The sequence below is a fragment of the Pseudophryne corroboree genome, chromosome 11, assembly GCF_028390025.1.
Source record: "Pseudophryne corroboree isolate aPseCor3 chromosome 11, aPseCor3.hap2, whole genome shotgun sequence".
In the NCBI taxonomy this organism is placed as follows: Eukaryota; Metazoa; Chordata; class Amphibia; order Anura; family Myobatrachidae; genus Pseudophryne; species Pseudophryne corroboree.
This window is the reverse complement of record NC_086454.1, coordinates 202,151,429-202,172,237: the sequence shown is the minus strand read 5'-3', so window position 1 is coordinate 202,172,237 and position 20,809 is coordinate 202,151,429. Positions and strand designations below refer to the sequence as shown.

The window sequence follows — 20,809 nt, the reverse complement described above, 5'->3', positions numbered from 1 at the left end:
TCTTACGCATATATATTGTACCGCCTTTTTCTATTTAGAATTTTTTTTGATGTTCAGAATTAGTTTTTTTTTCCATTCTTGAACTCTTCATGAAACATGAAAGGCAATGCTATACTACTGTGCTACTACTTTACTTTGTCTATACTATACATCCTACCTACCAATGCCATATGATTTCTTACTATCTTGTTAAAGCTACCCTTGTTCATCTTTCCAACGTACCACCATATAATACTGCACAGCCATACCTTAGTGCAGGAGGATTTTATTTGCTGCTTGGGCTTACCATGAAAGGGACTTATCGACGGGACCTACGGTGCACTATTTACTCTATGAATAATGACTACAAATTGTGATCTGACATAAGAAAAATTCTAATTGGCATTTGGATGACTTTTGGAGAAAAAGAATTGTCCATGCAGGACAGTGCCATCCCTGGGCATAGGCGACAAGGCACTTGAGCAGGGAGAGCATAGAGGAGCTCCCGAAGAAGTGTGAAAGAAGCAGCAAATTAGAGGTGATCTAGCAAGAAGAAGATCAAAGGTAACACAAGGCAGAAGAAACAGGGTCAAGCGAGAAGACTCCAGGATGACTATCCCAGTTGGCAATGGGACTCTTGCAAAAGAGCTTACAGAGTATAATAGACTCCTTGATAGTCAGGTGAAGTCTGGTGAGGGTCAAGTAGCCAGCAGAATCAAGCCAGCACTGAAATGCAAGAGAGTATCTGGTGCTTGGCAAGCTGAGGAGCAGCACTGACCCCTGGCAGGATAGGCCACAGCAGCAGGTACCCCTTTGTGCCCACAAAGGTTGGCAGAGTGGGTAAGGTACCAGTGGGATACTCTTTACTCCTTGCCACCCTAGGCCACTAGGACATTGGTAGTTGGGGGGGGGACCTTTAAAATCTTGCCTTGGGCACCAAATTGGCCATGTGCAGCATATACAAACAGTATTTTTACATGCTGATTTCCAGGAGCTTCTGTCTTGTACAGGCTTTTATGAAAATGTTTTTCATAAATGCCATCATATGTGTTCTGACGTTATACTGACCTCTATTCTCTTATGATGCTCTATCATCTCTTATATACTACAGTATTAAACTTAACAATCCAATGGCCAAACTTGCAAACACAGGGGAACAGTAACAACATCCTCCTGTACCGTATAATAGTCAATGCAGCGCTATGCTATCTTTTATTACAGTACAGTTATATGCTTCCTAAGACATCTTATTAGAAGTGTCTCACAGTGCCTTAGTAGAGTATTCACAAAACACTTTCCTCTTATTTAGAAACTGTTCAATTATACATACAGTAGCTAAGTACCTTGCTGTTTAACATGAGATATTGTCTTCCTGAACACTTTATTACATCATAATAGACCTGGCTCATACTGTTTTACCCTGGGATCCGGTCTTTAGGTCGACACTGTCTAGGCCGACCACTATTGGTCGACAGTAAGTAGGTCGACAAGGTTTCTAGGTCGACAGGGACTAGGTCAACATGTTCTAGGTCGACCTGACATAAGGTCGACATGAGTTTTTTAAAAAAGTTTTAGAACTTTTACATACTTTACGATCCACATATACTACAATTGTACTGCACTAATTGGGGTTCCCAGTCAATGTACGGAGAAAACAACACCAAAAAAAGTAAAAAAAAACTCATGTCGACCTTTTCTAATGTTGACTAAGTACATATCGACCTAGAGTCCCTGTAGACCTAGAAACCATGTCGACCTACTTACTGTCAACCAATAGTGGTCGACAGTAGTGGTCGACCTAGACACTGTCGACCTAAGTCTTATCTACCTAACATACCACACCCCTTTAACCCTGTGTGATATAAATATGTAAGTACATATGTCCTCCCTAATTACCCCTTGCCTCAGGACCCTTTACCATATTGTTCCTATTCAAGAAAATGTATCTGATATCTACCCTCTCTTATGCACACTACCTGAATTTTCTTACTGTAAATGGGTTTCTATTCAGGTTTGTCTAGGAAATAGTCTATTCTCTGAAACGTTTTCTAAAATGTTACAGTTGAAGTCTTACCAGTACTGGGCTCACATTCCTCCAAATCTTCATCATCACTAGGACACTCAGCTGATGCTACAAGGAGATCATCAGAATTCTGAAAAACATAGATAAAGAATGCGTGTTACTGCAAAAAGTAAGTGACTGCTGAGGTAACATTTCATGCTACCACTATGGCAAATACAGTGTCAGGACATCATCTTGTGTCAAAACTCAGAATCAATGTTTTCTTCCTACTAGCACAGCTTCTGCAGAGAGTACCCAGAGGAGTGTGGCCATGCTCCCATTAATACCAAGGCCCGACCTTCCTTTTGCCAGCACTGAGTATTAGCGTGAAGGGATGCATAGCCATTTTTCCTCTACAAAAAGAGATGACATGTCCGAGCTTTTTCGGCAACCAATCTATACACTACTTACTGTATAATGAAATGCTTCATGTGGCTACAGCTTGTACTTTGACAGAGAAGCACATTTCAAGGTGCACTCCATGCATTGTAATAAAACGCTTTACAGACACAGTGTCACGTTATTTAGATGATCCTGGCAAAACTGAAAAGATGAACTTATTATAAAGAGAGATAGTAGAGTGATACTGTAGGAGGTCCAGCTTTGATGTGACAGACTGTTGCACAGTGCAGCTCTTCAGATTCTTCCCCCTCTGTGCCCAAGTAGGATCTCAGTTGCAGTGTGCAGAGTATGCATGCGACTTGATGGGCACTGGGCAAAACATTTAGGTACACTGGTATGCATCCAGTACACTCTGCAAATCAGACCTAACTTGCCCTTTCTCTCATTCTTTATTAGCATTTTTCAATTTTTCTGAAAGATATCAATTGTGTTTTGCAGACCTCTGTAAGTAATGACAATGAATGTGGTAATGACTAACACATATAAAAAAAATACAGTCTGCTACAAAAGCAAATAATTGTGCACTGATAATAACCATGCAGGATTATACAAAGATAATTATCTATGCCGGGCATATCTAAACAGAAAATAAGCAGAATTGTATTAATTATAATGAATGTTTCTATTTCAGCTCCAGGACAATTATCATGTGACTGTGCTATGTAACTATTAAATTAAGTGCAATATAACAAACAGGCAGTCATTGTTAGCAAATACGTCAGAAGTTACTAGTGCTTGGTTGTGTGTATTGTGTCTAATGTTGCAAAATGCCTAATGTATGGCTATTATTAATGTACAACAGACATCTGTACAGTAGTACTATGTAGCAATTTATAGGCCTAAAAGACAACAAATCTGGTCAATAAAAAAGTATTGATGTCCTTAAAAAGGAAATCAGTTAGCAACAACTGTAGCTATAAAGCAATTTGCAATGGGTGTAGTACGAGTGGCCGGCACTCTAGATCCCGGCGCCCAGCATAGCGGTGCCGGGATCCCGACCGCTGGAATGCCAACAGCGGGGCGAGCGCAAAAGAGCCCCTTGCGGGCTCGCTGTGCTCACCATGCTGCGGGCACGGTGGCACGCGCGCTATTTATTCTCCCTCCAGGAGTGACCGCCGGTATACCGGAGGTCGGGATCCCGGCGCCAGTATGATGAGCATCAGGATCTCGACAGCCGTTAATCGAGTGCCTCCCCATTGCAATAGATAGCCGTCTAATACACAAACATTTTCAGTACAGAAACAATAACCTATATTCTCCTTTACATATTACTTGTCTAGCACAAAGGGTGGTGCAGTTACACAGATTAAGATGAACACTTGTCCCAGATGAAATCCACTCACATATGTATGTTAAAGGAACTAAATTAAACCCCTATTTCTTATTTATTTATTGCATGTTATTGATAAAGCACACATACTATATATTCCGCAGAGAATATTTGGCCATTCACAGCAGTCCCTGCCCTAGTGGAGCTTACAGTGTATACTCCTTATACAGACATGTGCACCCTGAGGAAACCCATGCAAGCACACTGCAGAGAATATACAAACTCCACAAAAGGCTGTGGTGGGAATGGAACCCATGGCCTCATTGCTGTGAGGCAATCATGCTAACCATTACACCAACTGTGCCTCCCATATTTAGATTTATGGATTAATTCATATCTATGTTCAACAAATAAAAAGCAGATTAGTAAAAAGCAGATGTGGCATCAATCTTTATAGAGGGAATATAACATTATATCTGTGGTGAAAAAACTATTTGAAGGGATGGTAGCTGGTGGATAGATCTTCATTAAAAAGGTCTATAGTCAATAGGTCAACCCCAATTGGTCGATATGCATTAGGTCCACAGGTACAAAAGGTTGACATGGTTAAAAGGTCAACATCTAAAAGGTAAACAGTATAAAAGATCAACAGATTCAAAAGTCGACATGACAATGGTTGGCACACTTACAGTGTGGGCAACACAACTTTTTTTTTCCAGCATTTTTTTTTTCAACTTTATCATACTTGACCATCCACGTGGACTATAATTGGGAATAGTAACCTGTGGTGGAGCGACACACACACTGCTGTTACCATCTCCCTGGCATCACCCTCTCCCTGTTACCCACTGCTGTCACCAGTGCTTAAAGTGGTCCTAGAGAGGTTGTGGAACTCACCCCCCCCTCCCCTCCCCCTCGTATAATATGGATGGGAGGTCTTTGATACCAGAAATGGCATCTGTAGTTAAAATTGGTTGATGATATTTTGGGGTGACTAATCCCTGGAACATACCTGTTGCGATTTACAGGGTCAGAGAGGACTGTTGGATATATTGGCACCTTGGGGAATTTTTAATTTGTAATTATTGTATTACTTTTCTCTGGATCACCACAACAGAATACATTTAAACTGAAACTTAATGTATCTTTTTCAGTCTTACTGTGCAGTGATGAAAGTGGGAGCCTGGATCCCTCTTATGCATTAACAGTTGGGACTTGTTACAGTATATCATTAGGCAACAATATTTTGCCTTGAAGGAAATAATACTGAGTATATTCAGATTGTTTAGAAAATAAGGATATATTTCACCATTGAATGTATAAATGAGTTGATCCCTATTTAATTTCAGGCTAGTTTTTAGCCATTTGTTCTGGAGATGCACATACTGTATAAGCTAACTTACTATAACTTCTACAATGTAGACAAATTTATTTATGACAATATATCACCAAGTGTTTAGTTATACAAGCAGTGGCTACTGAATGCACCTAAATGAATGTCTTTATTGTTGTATGTTTTTAATATTTAAAGAAACAAGAAACCTTGATTTTGTCCTTCAAGACATAAATGACTAAAGTGTTTATCTTTCAAAAATATATTTTTGTATATGGCTGGCAGCATAGAGGCACACTAGTTAGCATTGCTACCTTCCAGCTCGGGGCTAAAGGGTTTGATCCAGTCTTTGTGCGGTGGTAACCATTGTATGCAGTCGGTAATTTAGATTGTGAGCTACAATGGGGCATGGACTGATTTGAATATTATTTTATGTACAGCACTGAGTATTATAATCAACAAGTCAATAAATACTTTAAAATAAAAAATGTGTGCGTATATATATATATATATATATATATATACATATAATTTATATTTTTTTTAGACATGTCTATCAAACTGTTTGCTCAACTTGGGTGTCATTTTCCATCAATAGTAGATACTAAAGGTTAGGGTTAAACTCTGAACACTAGTTGACATGTTTTATGTTAAGTAGGAGAAAAGGGTGGGTAAGCAAAATCTTATATATCATCAGATCTCATATGTAGAGAAAAAGTCTTTACATTTTCCAGCTCACACCTGGAAAATTAAATAAATAGCACCTATTACAGATCTCAAATGAATCAGGAACCCCTTATTATAACCATAGGTGGCAATGCAAATTAGCTGACATTGAAAAGCCTTGTATAAAGTGAATTTAGACATGCAGGGAAGCAATTCAAAAATAGATATTGACAAAGCTTGAAAGGTATCTCTGTAGTTCATCAGTCAGGCCACAATCTCACTCTCAATTACTATAACATTTATCTCCCACTTCAGACATGCTGCTCCTAAGTGTGGTGAAAACAGATAGTATTTGAATCCTGCTTTCACAAAGTTGGCAATTGCAGACAACACAAAATTAAGTTTGAAGTGGAATTCAGTCTTAAAACTTCATACTAGTGTTTATTATCTAAATTAAACTACTAAAAAAAAGTTAAATTTGACACTATTCACATACTGTACATAGCAATATTGCACCATAATGCTCAATATATAGAAAGGGATTGTAGTAATTCAGGAAAACTATCCTGTTCAACAATGTCCTCCAATAAACCATCCCTTGGCAATCCCGGTAAGCGGTGCGAAGACTGCACATCATAGCCAGATTAAGGTGGGAAGGGGCGCAGAGCATACTGAACACCGGGCCCCCATCTATCAGGGGCCTCCCAGATGGAGCACACTGACATCACTAGCTCTCCCTCTTGTGCAGCAGCAGAACCAGGTGAGAAGAAGGTGAGCAGGACAGTATGCAGCACAGGCAGAGAAACAAAAAGATAAAGGAACTTATGGGCATGAAAAGGCGACCATTTAAAAAATACAAATCTGACGGGGAAGCAGAGTCATTTCAGCACTATAAGGACTGTAACAAAATATGCTAAAAGGAAATAAGAGCGACTAAAGTAGAAACTGAAAAACTAGTAGCAAAGGAAAGCAAAGCGAATCCCCGAAAAATCTTTAAATACATAAATAGCAAGAGATTAAAGAATGAGAGTATAGGCCCTTTAAAAGACAAGTTGGGAGTCTTAAGCAAAAATGATAATGACATAGTGGACACACTAAATTAGTTTTTTTCAACAGTATTTACTAGAGAGGACCCAATTCAGGGACTAACACATAATCTCAATAATGAGAATATCCCACTGATAGGTACTTATTTAAGCGAGGAGGTAGTCTGTGACCGATTAAAACATTTAAAGATTAATAAGTCACCGGGTCCCGATGGAATTCACCCAAGGCTACTAATGAAGCTTCACTCTGAACTTGCAAAACTGCTATTTTTGATCTTTAAGGATTCAGTAATATCAGGTATGGTTCCCAAAGACTGGCGTATAGCGGAAGTAGTGCCTATATTTAAAAAGGCAAGTAAAGCTGAATCGGGTAATTATAGACCAGTTAGTCTTACATCTGTAGTGGGAAAAGTATTGGAAGGTATTCTAAGAGATAGTATTCAGAAGTTCCTTGAAGTCAATAAGGTCATTAAAAGGAATCAACATGGATTTGTGAAGGACAGATCCTGTCAAACCAACTTACTTGGCTTTTATGAAACAGTAAGTGCAAACTTAAATCAGGGTAAAGAGGTGGATGTAATCTTTTTAGACTTTGCGAAAGCTTTTGACACTGTACCACACATGAGACTTATCTACAAGCTACAAGAAATAGGGCTAGGAAGCACAATATGCACTTGGATCAAAATTTGGTTAGATAATAGGGTGCAGCGCATTATGGTTAATGGATCTTTTTCAAATTGGACTGAAGTGTTAAGTGGTGTGCCACAAGGCTCATTATTAGGGCCGCTATTGTTCAATATTTTCATTAACGACCTAACAGAAGGTCTAGAGAGCATGGTGTCAATTTTTGCAGATGATACCAAATTGTGTAAAGTTATAAATATGGAGGGGGATGCTGAGTCGCTTCAGAACGACTTAGTTAAATTAGAAGCATGGGCAGCGAAATGGAGAATGCGCTTCAATACAGACAAGTATAAGGTAATGCACTGTGGTAACAAGAACAAAAATAACACCTACATACTAAATGGGGTAAAATTAGGGGATTTTGTACTGGAAAAGGACTTGGGTGTCCTCATAGACAGCAAACTAAGCAGTAGTACCCAAAGTAAGATTGCAGCTAAGAAGGCTAATAAGATATTAGCATGCATAAAATGGGGAATTGATGCGAGGGATAAGAGTGTTATACTTCCGTTAAATAAATCACTAGTGAGGCCACACCTTGAATACTGTGTACAATTCTGTGGACCATACTACAAAAAGGATATCCTGGAGCTAGAAAAGGTTCAGAGGCGGGCGACTAAGTAAGGGCATGGAGATGCTGGAATACAAGGAAATGCTTGCAAGGCTAGGCATGTTTACATTGGAAAAGAGGAGACTAAGAGGGTACATGATCAACATCTACAAATATATAAGGGGACAATACACAGATCTTGCGCGGGACCTGTTTTTGGTTAGCTCAACACAGAGAACTCGTGGACACTCGCTCAGGTTAGATAAGAGGAGATTCCGCACAATATGGTGTAAAGGCTTTTTCACGGTAAGGACGATACGTGTTTGGAATTCCCTGCCCGAGGGAGTTGTAATGGCGGACTCAGTCAACACCTTTAAGAATGGATTAGATAAATTCCTAATGGATAAGTATATCCAGGGTTATGGTGCATAGTCACGCACTATAGTTATTATAAAAAAGAGGGATAAAACGTAACAGCAGACATCAGTATCAGTCAAAATTTTATACCAAACTATCCTGCATAGGAGACCACAAATAGGTTGAACTTGATGGACAAATTGTCTTTTTTCAACCTTAGATACTATGTTACTATGTTAGAAACAGGATTATCAGGTTTCACGAGGCACAGATGGAGCTCCCTGACCAGAGGAGAGATAGGAGGTGGGAGAGAGCTGTAAGTGACCCTGGGATCACAGCTTCTCCTCCTTCACACCTGGGTGTCTGTGTCCTGTGTAACCTGCTATCTATGAGAGCACCTGAGTCGAGAGAGAGACAGTCCTCCAGAAAAACATTAATTTATCATTACAATCACCTATGTTGAAGTACATTTCTTATCAATTAAATAGTTCAATACAGGTAACACCAACCAAATATTAAGAAGGAAGTCCAGGTAGAGAGCATGACATCTGCCAAGGACACCGAGCATAAACTGGACACAAGGGGGTGGAGCAATGGAGAAGACGCAGGAGAAGTGAACTTCTGTTCTTCTCTCACTACCAAGATATGCTTCACATCATTTCGCCAACTCCATATGGTGAAATGAGATGAAGAAGTGACACAGAAACATAATGCTTCCACTCTTCTCTGAATTGCTCTCCTGATACTATTGTAAAGAAAAGCTATTCTAACACTAATCAGGGGAACCACTGGAGAAATCTTGGATTTCTCAATGTAAACTAGAGATGAGCGGGTTCGGTTCCTCGAGATCCAAACCTGCCCGAACTTCACCTATTTACATGGTTCCGAGGCAGCCTCGGATCTTCCCGCCTTGCTTGGTTAACCCAAACGTCATCATCCCGCTGTTGGATTCTTGCGAGATTCTATTCTATATAAAGAGCCGCGCGACGCCGCCATTTTCACTCGTGCATTGGAGATTGAACGGAGAGGACGTGGCTGCGTTCTCTCCCTGAAAAACTCCGTAATCTGTGCTCAGTGTGCTGCAAATATCTGTGCTCAGTGTGCTGAAAATATCTATGTTCTCTGCCTGAAAATGCTCCATATCTGTGCTCAGTGTCCTGAAAATATCTGTGCTCAGTGTGCTTTATTGTGGGGACTGGGGACCACCAGTATATAATTATACTTATAGTAGTACAGTACAGTAGGCCATTGCTGTATCTTCCAGCTCTGTGTCACTGCAAGTATCCATTCCATATCTGTGCAGCGTTTTTGTGAGCAGTATATATAGTATTACAGTGCAGCATTTTGGTGACCCAACAGTATATAGTTGTGTACAGTAGGCCATTGCTGTATCTTGCAGCTCTGTGTCACTGCAAGTATCCATTCCATATCTGTGCAGCATTTTTGTGAGCAGTATATATAGTATTACAGTGCAGCATTTTGGTGACCCAATAGTATATAGTTGTGTACAGTAGGCCATTGCTGTATCTTGAAGCTCTGTGTCACTGCAAGTATCCATTCCATATCTGTGCAGCATTTTTGTGAGAAGTATATATAGTATTACAGTGCATTTTGGTGACCCAACAGTATATAGTTGTGTACAGTAGGCTATTGCTGTATCTTGCAGTTCTGTGTCACTGCAAGTATCCATTCCATATCTGTGCTGCATTATTGTGAGCAGTATATAGGACAGTGCAGCATTTTGGTGACCAGCAGTATATAGTTGTGTACAGTAGGCCATTGCTGTATCTTGCAGCTCTGTGTCACTGCAAGTATCCATTCCATATCTGTGCTGCATTATTGTGAGCAGTACATAGTAGGAAAGTGCAGCATTTTGGTGACCAGCAGTATACATATATAGTACAGTACAGTAGGCCATTGCTCTATCTTGCAGCTCTGTGTCACTTCTAGTATCCTGATCAGTGCTCAATATCTGTTGCATTGTTGGGACCAGTATGTATACTGTACTGTGCGACTTGTGTTATACACCTGGTGATCATACATCCTGTAATCTGTACTGAGCGATGTGTGAGATACACCTGGGGATTATACACCCTATATACTGTACTGTGTGATGTGTGAGATACACCTGGGGATTATACACCCTATATTATTATTATTATTATTATTATTATTATCCTTTATTTATATGGTGCCACAAGGGCTGTGCAGCGCCCAATTACAGAGTACACAAATAATCAAACAGGAAAACAGCAACTTACAATTGATGACAGTATAGGACAAGTACAGGGTAAATAAACATAGTTACATCAGCAGATGACACTGGAATAAGTATCAGGTGGCAGAAGACTGCTGGATGTGGTACAGTTGAAGATTATTAAAGTAAGACAAAGGATAAGCACATGAGGGAAGAGGGCCCTGCTCGTGAGAGCTTACAATCTAAAGGGGAGGGGTAGACAGACATGGGTGACACAGATGGGGTACATAGAGTACGTGGAACAGAGGGTTAGGATGAGATTTGGCTGGGTTTGGTGAAGAAGTAGACCCCCAGAAGGCACAAGTCAATACTTAACATTGCAACATTTTACTGGGCTATGCAGGAGAAAATTAAAAATAGGGGAAAATAATAATAAAAAATGAATCGATAACTTCTACCGCTTTCAAAAAGGTCAATGGAAGCTGAAATAATGGACAACTACCTCATGGAAGCCAGATACAGTATACCAAACAGTACTTAGCAGGGTTAGGAATGAGTGCTTATGAAATACAGTAACATTTTGTCATAATATTTCAGAAACTGCATGGCTGGTCTCTTGCACTCTTTTGCTCTAATACACCACCTGCTTTAGGATTTATATTCAAAAACATTATGTCTCCATAATCCCAAAAACGTCAGTCTTCTTGGAAAGTGGTTTGTTCCTTTGTAAGAGAAAGAGAACAAACGTTCTCAAACAATGGTTTCTCAATTTCTTTTTCCTCTGGGAAGGGATTGTGGATTCGCAGGAATATCTGAGCATTTCTGTAATCAGAAAGCAGCTACTTTCTACAAATGTTTACGAATAATTCCAGTGATTTTGTAATTTTCTTCCAGTGATTTGGACAAATCATACCATTGATTAGAACAAATAATTCCAGTGATTTTGTCATTTTCTTCCAGTGATTTGGACCAATAATACCATTGAATAGAACGAATAATTCCAGTGATTTTGTCATTTTCTTCCAGTGATTTGGACCAATAATACCATTGATTAGAACAAATAATTCCAGTGATTTTGTCATTTTCTTCCAGTGATTTGGACCAATAATACCATTGATTAGTACAAATAATTCCAGTGATTTTGTAATATTCTTCTAGTGATTTGGACCAATAATACCATTGATTAGAACGAATAATTCTTGTGATATTGAAGTGTTTGTGTCGCTTAGGTTAGCCATCCAGCGACCACAGTGCATCTCTTTTTCTCTTTTCTTTGCATTATGTGCTGTTTGGGGCCAATTCTTTTAAGTGCCATCCTGTCTGACACTGCAATGCCACTCCTAGATGAGCCAGGTTTTTGTGTCGCCCTCTTGGGTCGCTTTGCTTAGTCATCCAGCGACCTCGGTGCAAATTTTAGGACTAAAAATAGTATTGTGAGGTGTGAGGTGTTCAGAACAGACTTGAAATTAGTGGAAATTCTGGTTATTGAGGTTAATAATACTATAGTATCAAAATGACCCCAAAATTCTATGATTTAAGCTGTTTTTGAGGGGTTTTTGAAAAAAAACACCCGAATCCAAAACACACCCGAATCCGACAAAAAATTTTCAGGGAGGTGTTGACAAAACGCGTCCGAATCCAAAACACGGCCGCGGAACCGAATCCAAAACCAAAACACAAAACCCGAAAAATTTCCGGTGCACATGACTAAGGTAAACCCTTTTCCTGAATAGGATAAAGACGTGAAAGATGGCTTTTCACTTCTTCATGAATAGAGCCCATAATGTTGAGTTTTCTAAATTACAATTCAAAGCTACAATGTTTTATTGCAAATATATATAGTGTGTGTGTGTGTGTGTGTGTGTGTGTGTGTGTGTGTGTGTGTGTGTGTGTGTGTGTACATATATTGTATATATTTGAGATGAGTTGACTTGGTTCGAAATTGAACTTCCGGCATCTGATGGGATGCCGAGAGAAGAGGTTGGATCTTTCCGCGTTTCTAGGATCCCACAATGAGGCAAAACGTCATCCTCCCACTGTTGGATCTCACAGGGTTTGGATTTGGGAACCACTTTCAAAAGTCTCATTGAAATCAATGGACTGATTGCTAAGAGAGACATCTCTCATGGCTCTCAGCCAATGGATCCCTGCTGCTGCGTCCACCCAGAGGCTGCTGCTGCGCAGCTGCTATGACAGCACGGAACCTGCACTGTATCCAACTCGCACTGTGTCCGACCCAACCTGTATCTGGCCCACACTGTATCTGACCTGCACTGTAAACTGAACTGTATTTGACCTGAACTGTAACCTGTACTGTATCCGACCCGCACTCTATCTGGTCCGCACAGTATCCAACCAGCAATGTATCTGACACTGTGTGTCACTCACTGTAACCTGCTTGATATTTAACGGTGTGTCCCAACGTTTTCCACACTGTACTCTGCAGGTATTGAATGCTGTTTTTATGGTTGGGGATATTTTGGGGTGCTGCTTAACACAAAGGTTGATTGATTGGGACCTTACGTGGGCACAGAACCGCCAGGAGGGAGGTACAGATTGGGCACTGAAAATAGGCATGCACACTTGTGTAGGGTGCATCCATGTCTGCTGTTGCTATTTTACATATGCTTTCTTTGCTGTTTGTTAACTGCAACCACTTTTGAGCAATGATTTTCCACACACGATTCTTAGTAAATTTCTGTTTTGAATTGTTTCTATTGAAATAATTGTGAGTTGGTTTGATTGGTTATAGCTCTAATAAATTCCTAAACTGCAAATCATTTTTAAACAGAAATAACTGTTGTGTGTTTGTGCCGCTGCTCTGTTGCTTAGTTTATCCAGCCTGCCTTTGGCCTATGTTGGAGAACAATATTGTGAGCTGTGAGGTGGTCAAAATTGACTGTAAAATGACTGGAAATTTATGCTATTATAATACTGTATGAGCAAAAAAAAAGGTCCACATTATGTTATTTTAGCTGTTTTTATCAATTTCTGGGGGAAAAAAATAGCATAATGAGCTGAAAGCTACCAAGAAACTAATGGCAATGTTGAAGGACTTACAAGACTTTATGACTAAGATTGGTCCAACTATGCATGTGACAACAATCTTAAAAGCTTTACACAAGCTGGCCTGTATGACGGTGGAAAAAGACGCCTCTTTTGAAGAAGTCACACTTAGTCTAGTTTATGCTTTGCATAAAAAAACAACAACAACAAACACATGGATTATTCTGATACCATATGCAAAAGGTTGTATGGTCAGATGAAGCCAAGATAGAATGTTTTGGACTGAACTCCAAGTGCTATGCTTGGCAAAAACCAAGAGCACACAACAGAAAACACACCATACCTACTATGAAGCATGGTGTTGGCAACATTACAGTATGTTGTGGGGGTGCTTCTCTTTCGCAGGGGCTGGGCAATTAATTAGGATTTAAGGGAAGGTGTCTGCTGCCAAGTACACCCGAACTCTTGAGGAAAATCTGCTGCCCTCTGCTAGACAGCTGAAGATGGGCAGGTAGTTCACCTTCCAGCATGACAATGACTCTAACCAGCAAGAAAACAGCAGTGACTCAGGGGAAGATACAGATGAAAATGACATGGGGGTACCATGATAGGGGAAGGGGGGTAGTTGGCATGCAAGGTGCATTTGCATGCGCCAAAGGTGCACACGCTCAAAGAAAAGGGGCATGGCCTCACAGGATATGTGGTGTTATGGTCACATATGCAAGTTATTACAATTAGAGAGTAAAGAGGGAAAATTATCATTTTTATTATCAGTGTCTCTCACACACAATGTTCGTAGTAGGAAGTGGGTGACAAGAAGGGGGTGACAGAGAAGCACTGGGTGACAGTTTTTTTTTCTTTAAAGGGGCAAACAGAAGGCAAAACCGTGCCTTGCAATGTTTGCCCCCATTTAAAAAAAATGTTCAAGATCAGCTGGCATGGTGCACCTCCGGCGATCTCAAACTTCATTACATCCCACCATGTGTGTGATGTGACAGAGTTAGACTGTAAGCTCCATGTATCAGGGATTACATCTGCTCTGTACTGTGCTGTGAGACATGCTGGCACTATATAAGGATTATTAGTAAAAGCTGGCCCTTGGGGACTTGTAGCAGGGCCGGTTTTCCCAGAAGGCAACCAAGGCGCTCGCCTGGGGCCCGGCCCCCTGAAATTCGCCCCTGATCAGGGGGTCCCACTAGCAGATGCAGGGAGGGATTCTGGGTACCCAGAAACCCCCACAGGCCGATTTTCTTTAAAATAGCTGTCGCTGTCTCACAGCTGAAGCTCTGCTCCTCATCGCATAATGCCATTAGTAACAGGTCTATGGTGAGGGGGAGAGTGAGAGGCTAAAATGTCAATGAGTCTATTAGAATAATGTTTCTGGGTTACCAGATCATTTAATCATGTGTACGGCAGATATTAAAAGCCTATATACCAGCATTCCACACCACGCTGGATTTGCCGCGGTCAGACAATTTATCAGGGCCAATCCACTCTATAAGGGACCAGACGCTGATTTTTTTTATTACTTTATTAGGATTTACATTAACAAAAAAATACTTCTATTTTGATGGTAAATATTATTGTCAAGTTGCAGGGTGTGTGATGGGATCGCCAGTAGCACCGTCCTTTGCAAATTGTTACATGATAGCCACCGAAAGAGACATATTGTACACTGATTCTGCTATCAGCCAAATTTGTTTCTGTATAAGAGACATATAGATGATCTACAGTACTCATTTTTTGGCAGGGCAGTGCGGATGCTTTAGTGGATTTTCTTAATAATTTGGATGTGTCTATTACAAAATGTGAGCAAAAAACAGAGACTACTATATACACCAAGCCTACAAATAGAAATAAGTAGATTTATGGTAGACTTACCATGGTTAAATCTCTTTCTGCGAAGTACACTGGTTTCCACAGGGAATAACATCGGGGTGTACAGTTGGATCTTGATCCGAGGCACCAACAGGCTAAAGCTTTGACTATTCCCAGGATGCACTGCATCGCCTCCAGGCACTGGAGCTCAGTTTGTAAGTTGGTGCCTGCAGTGCAGGCAACTAACAGGGGGCTGCGCTAGGCATCCCTGGAAAAAGCTTTTTTAGAAGACTTCAAGGGTTGCAGCTCTTTCTATGTCATTCTGACATACTGTGCTGCGGCTCCATCACCTCCCTCAGCGGCGCTGCATACTACTGCGGCATGGTTCCCGGGTACTTGCAGCGGAGATGCACCGGTTTTTAGGCACCCCGCCGCTGAGGGTATACCTCCCAACATGACCCGCTCCAGGAGGCACAAAATGCTCTGCTCCTGGACTTTCCTCTTAATTTATGATTTATGATTATTTATGATTGTCTGCACCTGTGTTGAACAGGTTAATGGATAAGAAAGGTGTTTCAGCACAAGTGATCGCAATCATACATTAAGTGCACATCATTGTGGAGTTAGCTTCTGAATCAGAATAGTTTCTAGCAGTGCCCAGAACCTGCAGGCTAGTGGGTGAAGCAAGTTTCAGGATGGAGGAAGAAAAACACAGGGAATAGTGCTCTAATTCGAAACAATTTATCCCCACCAGTTATTGGACATGTTGTGTTAAGATCAATGCCTGGGGAGGCACTGGCTAGTATCACAGGCAGATTTCCACACATAAAATGATTAGAATAATACAACTATGACTATAAAAATTATTACAATAATATCTTCTTTGTATTATTCTATATAATTCAATCACAAATTATATAGAATAATACAAAGAAAAATATTATGCATTATAAATATATTTTTTGTATTATACTAATCATTTTTATAGTCAAAACTCTGGAGTATGACAAGAGAGGCTCTGCCTTCCCTGCCTACCCTGACAGCACATCACTTGTTATTGATCATTTTGAGGGGCCTCCTGAAACGTCTAACAAATAATACTGGATATCACTGCTTAAATACTTAAATAACCACAGATACAACAAATCACCACAATTTTTTAGATTTATTAAAGACCAAATCATTGGTCATACTAGGACAGATATTACTTACGGGTGTGGATCATTAGATCAACAGTGTCTAGGACGACAATATTTAGGTCGACCACTATAGGTCGACAGTCACTAGGTCGACAGGGTCAGAAGGTCGACATGTTCTAGGTCGACAGGTCAAAAGGTCGACATGAGTTTTATATGGGGGTTTTGTGTCGTTTTCATCGTAGAGTGACCGGGAGCCCCAATTAGTGCACAGTGTTCGCTCGCCATGCTTCGGGCAAGGTGCCTCGCTTTGCTACCACTTTGCTCGGCATAGATTACCATTGCAATCGTAGTCCACGTGGATCGTTAAGTATGAAAAAGTAAAAAAAATAAAAAAAGGGAAAAACTCATGTCGACCTTTTGACCTGTCGACCTAGAACATGTCGACCTAGAAACCATGTCGACCTTCCGACCCTGTCGACCTAGTGACTGTCGACCTATAGTGGTCGACCTAAACATTGTTGACCTAGACACTGTCGATCTTCAGACCGGATCCCATTAGTTACACCTGCCCTATATTTTCTCCAGAGGATACCCACAAAAAAATGGTGGCATATGTGTAGCACATGTGGAATTTGTTCCAAATGTTCTTATAAACCAGGCCTCTGCATCCACCCTGGTGACAAGGTGTCACATTTTTAGAATTACAATTATTTTTCCATACAGTGTCATTTTGGGAAGACCCACAAGGGAGAAATTATAAGTGCTATTTCCATTTTCTTATCCCTAGCTGAATTCATTTTGTGATGGCTGACTAAACATTTTAACTGGAAGAATTAACCCTAAAATAAATGTATATTTTATAATGAAAATATTAAAATGCCATCACATAGATTGGCTTTCCTTTGGTTGCGTGTGTATATATATATATATATATATATATATACAGATATATATATATATATATATATACTGTATATACAGGGTGATTCAAGTCACAGTACACCATTTTGTTAAAATCTGCAGCTATAACATGGAAACTTTGTTATCCAGAGATCAAAAAGACCTCAATTCTCTCCTCTTTTGTCAAAGCCATCTTCAGTTACCTGCAACAAAAAAGTGTTATAACTTTTTAACCGTAACGGCCATGTTAAAACTTTTCAGCAAATTCTAAAGTTGTTTGATAAGTGGCACGACCCCCTTTCCATTTGAAAAAACTGAATAGATTCAAGGTGGCGCCCATGTTAGGTACATACCCTAAAAGATAGCCCACCTTACCCATACCTTACTGGAGTATTCAGTTTTCCTATTTCCGGCACAGTTTTTGAAACAAAAGGGTGTACTACGACTTTTCAATCACCGTGTGTGTATATGTATATATATATATATATATATATATATATATATATATATATATATAAAAACACTCACTTCGGGTGGGCTGCTGCCACTGACCTTTTCTACGGACTATGGGGGTCATTCCGAGTTGTTCGCTCGCAAGCTGCTTTTAGCAGCTTTGCACACGCTAAGCCGCCGCCTACTGGGAGTGAATCTTAGCTTATCAAAATTGCGAACGAAAGATTAGCAGAATTGCGAATAGACACTTCTTAGCAGTTTCTGAGTAGCTCCAGACTTACTCGGCATCTGCGATCAGTTCAGTCAGTTTCGTTCCTGGTATGACGTCACAAACACACCCAGCGTTCTCCAGACACTCCTCCATTTCTCAGCCACTCCCGCGTTTTTCCCAGAAACTGTAGCGTTTTTTTCGCACACACCCATAAAACGGCCTGTTTCCGCCCAGAAACACCCACTTCCTGTCAATCACATTACGATCACCAGAACGAAGAAAAAACTTTGTAATGCCGTGAGTAAAATATCTAACTGCATAGCAAATTTACTTGGCGCAGTCGCACTGCGGACATGGCGCATGCGCATTAGCGACTAATCGCTCCGTTGCGAGAAAAAAATAACGAGCGAACAACTCGGAATGACCCCCTATATGTGATTCTGCATTGCAGTAAAACTGCTAAATGTGAGTGCTGGTTCCATGTTGCTGTTTTCATGATCCTGGCACTACCATTTTTATTTGTGTCTATGAGTGCTGTCTTATATATATATATATATATATATATATACACACACACGAGCATAGCTACCATACGTGCAAAGTTACATGTGTTCTATGCATTTTCAACCACTGGGTGATACATAGGGGCCCTTACAAACTTTTGCCTCTCGTCTATAATATTTCTAGTTACACCCCAGGACCTGGTCATTCTACTGTGGTATAAAATGATCTGGAGGCATTATAATGTTACATGTAGTAATACGAACTGGGGCACTGTAATGTGGCACTATATGAAGTGGAGGCACCATAGTGTGGCATCATTTGAACGAGGGCCCTTTAATGTGGCATAATATGAACTGTGGACACTGTATATAGTAATGTGAATTAGGGGTAATGTATTGCATAACATCTATATCTATAAAATAAACAAGGGCAGATCTATGGGGTATCACATTAACTAATGCACTACTATAGTTCAGTAATTAAACTGCTGCAGAAAGGTGTCTCTCTAGAAGCATTGGGACAGGGGCCCCTTTTAAAATGTTGCTATGGGGCCCACAAATTTCTGTCTACGCATATATATGTAGCGCAGATTGACATGCGAACGAGCCATCCGCATGTCAGTCTGCTGTCTCCCTCCTTCCCTAGCCGCTGCTGTAAGGAGGACACGGAGGGCACAGCGCGCGCCTCTCCTGTGTCCCTCCTGCGTCTCCGGCGTGTCTATTGAATGAAGTGCCCATTCGTGAGCTCTGATTGGCTCACGAACCAGCACTTCATTTAACAGAAACGCGGAGAAGCAGGAGGGACACAGGAGAGGCGTGCGCTGTGCCCTCCGTGTCCCTCCTTCACAAAACAGCGGGGGAGCAGGGGGGAGCTGTACCTGGCACTGGGGGAGGGGGAGCATATTTGGCACTTGGGTGGGCATATGTGGCACTGAGGGGGCATATGTGACACTGGGGGGTATATGTGTACCTGGCACTTGGGGGGGCATATTTGGCATTGGGGGCATGTGTGTACCTGGCACTGTGGGGAATATCTGGCACTGGGGGGCATATGTGGCACTGGGAGCATAGCCCTAGCAACAAGCTTTACCCCCTAGCAACGAGCATGACACCCAGTGCATGAAACCCCTGGCAACGAGCATGACACCCAGTGCATGAAACCCCTGGCAACGAGCGTGACACCCAGTGCATGAAACCCCTGGCAACGAGCATGACACCCTGAGCATGAAAACCCCTGGCACCGTGCATGGAAACCAAGAGCATGAATCTCCTGGCAACGAGCAGGTAATTTAAAAAGTTATTAGAAGCCTTACTGTAGGACTTAATGTGTAATGGGCATTGCGGTGTGTGGCATAATGTATCACGGACATTGCGGTGTGTGTCATAATGTGTCACAGGCATTACGGTGTGTGGCATACTATATCACGGGCATTGTGGTATGTGGTATAATGTCTCAGGGGCATTGCAGTGTGGCATAATGTATAACGGGCATTGCGGTGTGTGGTATAGGGTATAACGGGCCTTGCAGTATGTGTCACAGGCATTACGGTGTGTGGAATACTATATCACGGGCATTGTGGTATGTGGTATAATGTCTCGGGGTCATTGCAGTGTGTGGCATAATGTATCACGGACATTGCGGTGTGTGTCATAATGTGTCAGGCATTACGGTGTGTGGTATACTATATCACAGGAATTGTGGTATGTGGTATAATGTCTCAGGGTCATTGCGGTGTGTGTCATAATGTGTCACAGGCATTGTATGTGCTATAATGTATCAGGGGCATTGCAGTGTGTAGCATAATGTATAATGGGCATTGCGATTCCTGTCATAATGTGTCACAGGCATTACGGTGTGTGGCATAATGTGTCGGGGGCATTATGGTGTTTGCATATTGTGTCATGTGCATTACTGTGTGTGGCATAATGTCTAAGGGCCATTGCAGTATGTGGTATAATGTATACTGGGCATTACTATAAGGAGGAAAAATGACAAATAATGTAAGGGGCATGAATCAGGATTATTTTTCTTTCCTGTGGTCGCCAACGTCTGGGTGTGCAGGTTGCAAAACTGGGGTATAAGGTAGTCTTTTCCTGCAATGCCACACCCCTTTATACGAAGCAATGCCCATTTCAACCAAACCACGCCCCTTTTTGCCGCGCACCCCCGAAGGCGCGCGCAAGTTCATCCCTCTACTACTGCCAATTGCGGGGGATGGGGGGCGCCGGATAATTT

At 41.1% G+C, this 20,809-nt stretch overlaps 1 protein-coding gene across 22 annotated transcripts in view; it reads right to left on the bottom strand.

Moving 5' to 3' along the window:
- The window catches only part of NRXN2 (neurexin 2), a 1,320,144-nt gene that overhangs the window by 11,031 nt on the left and 1,288,304 nt on the right, over positions 1–20,809 (bottom strand). For all 22 annotated transcript variants that reach the window (XM_063945216.1, XM_063945229.1, XM_063945225.1 and 19 more), the window contains one exon: positions 2,054–2,132. In XM_063945216.1, the coding sequence (XP_063801286.1) occupies positions 2,054–2,132 (79 nt within the window). The remainder of the gene's footprint in view (positions 1–2,053; positions 2,133–20,809) is intronic.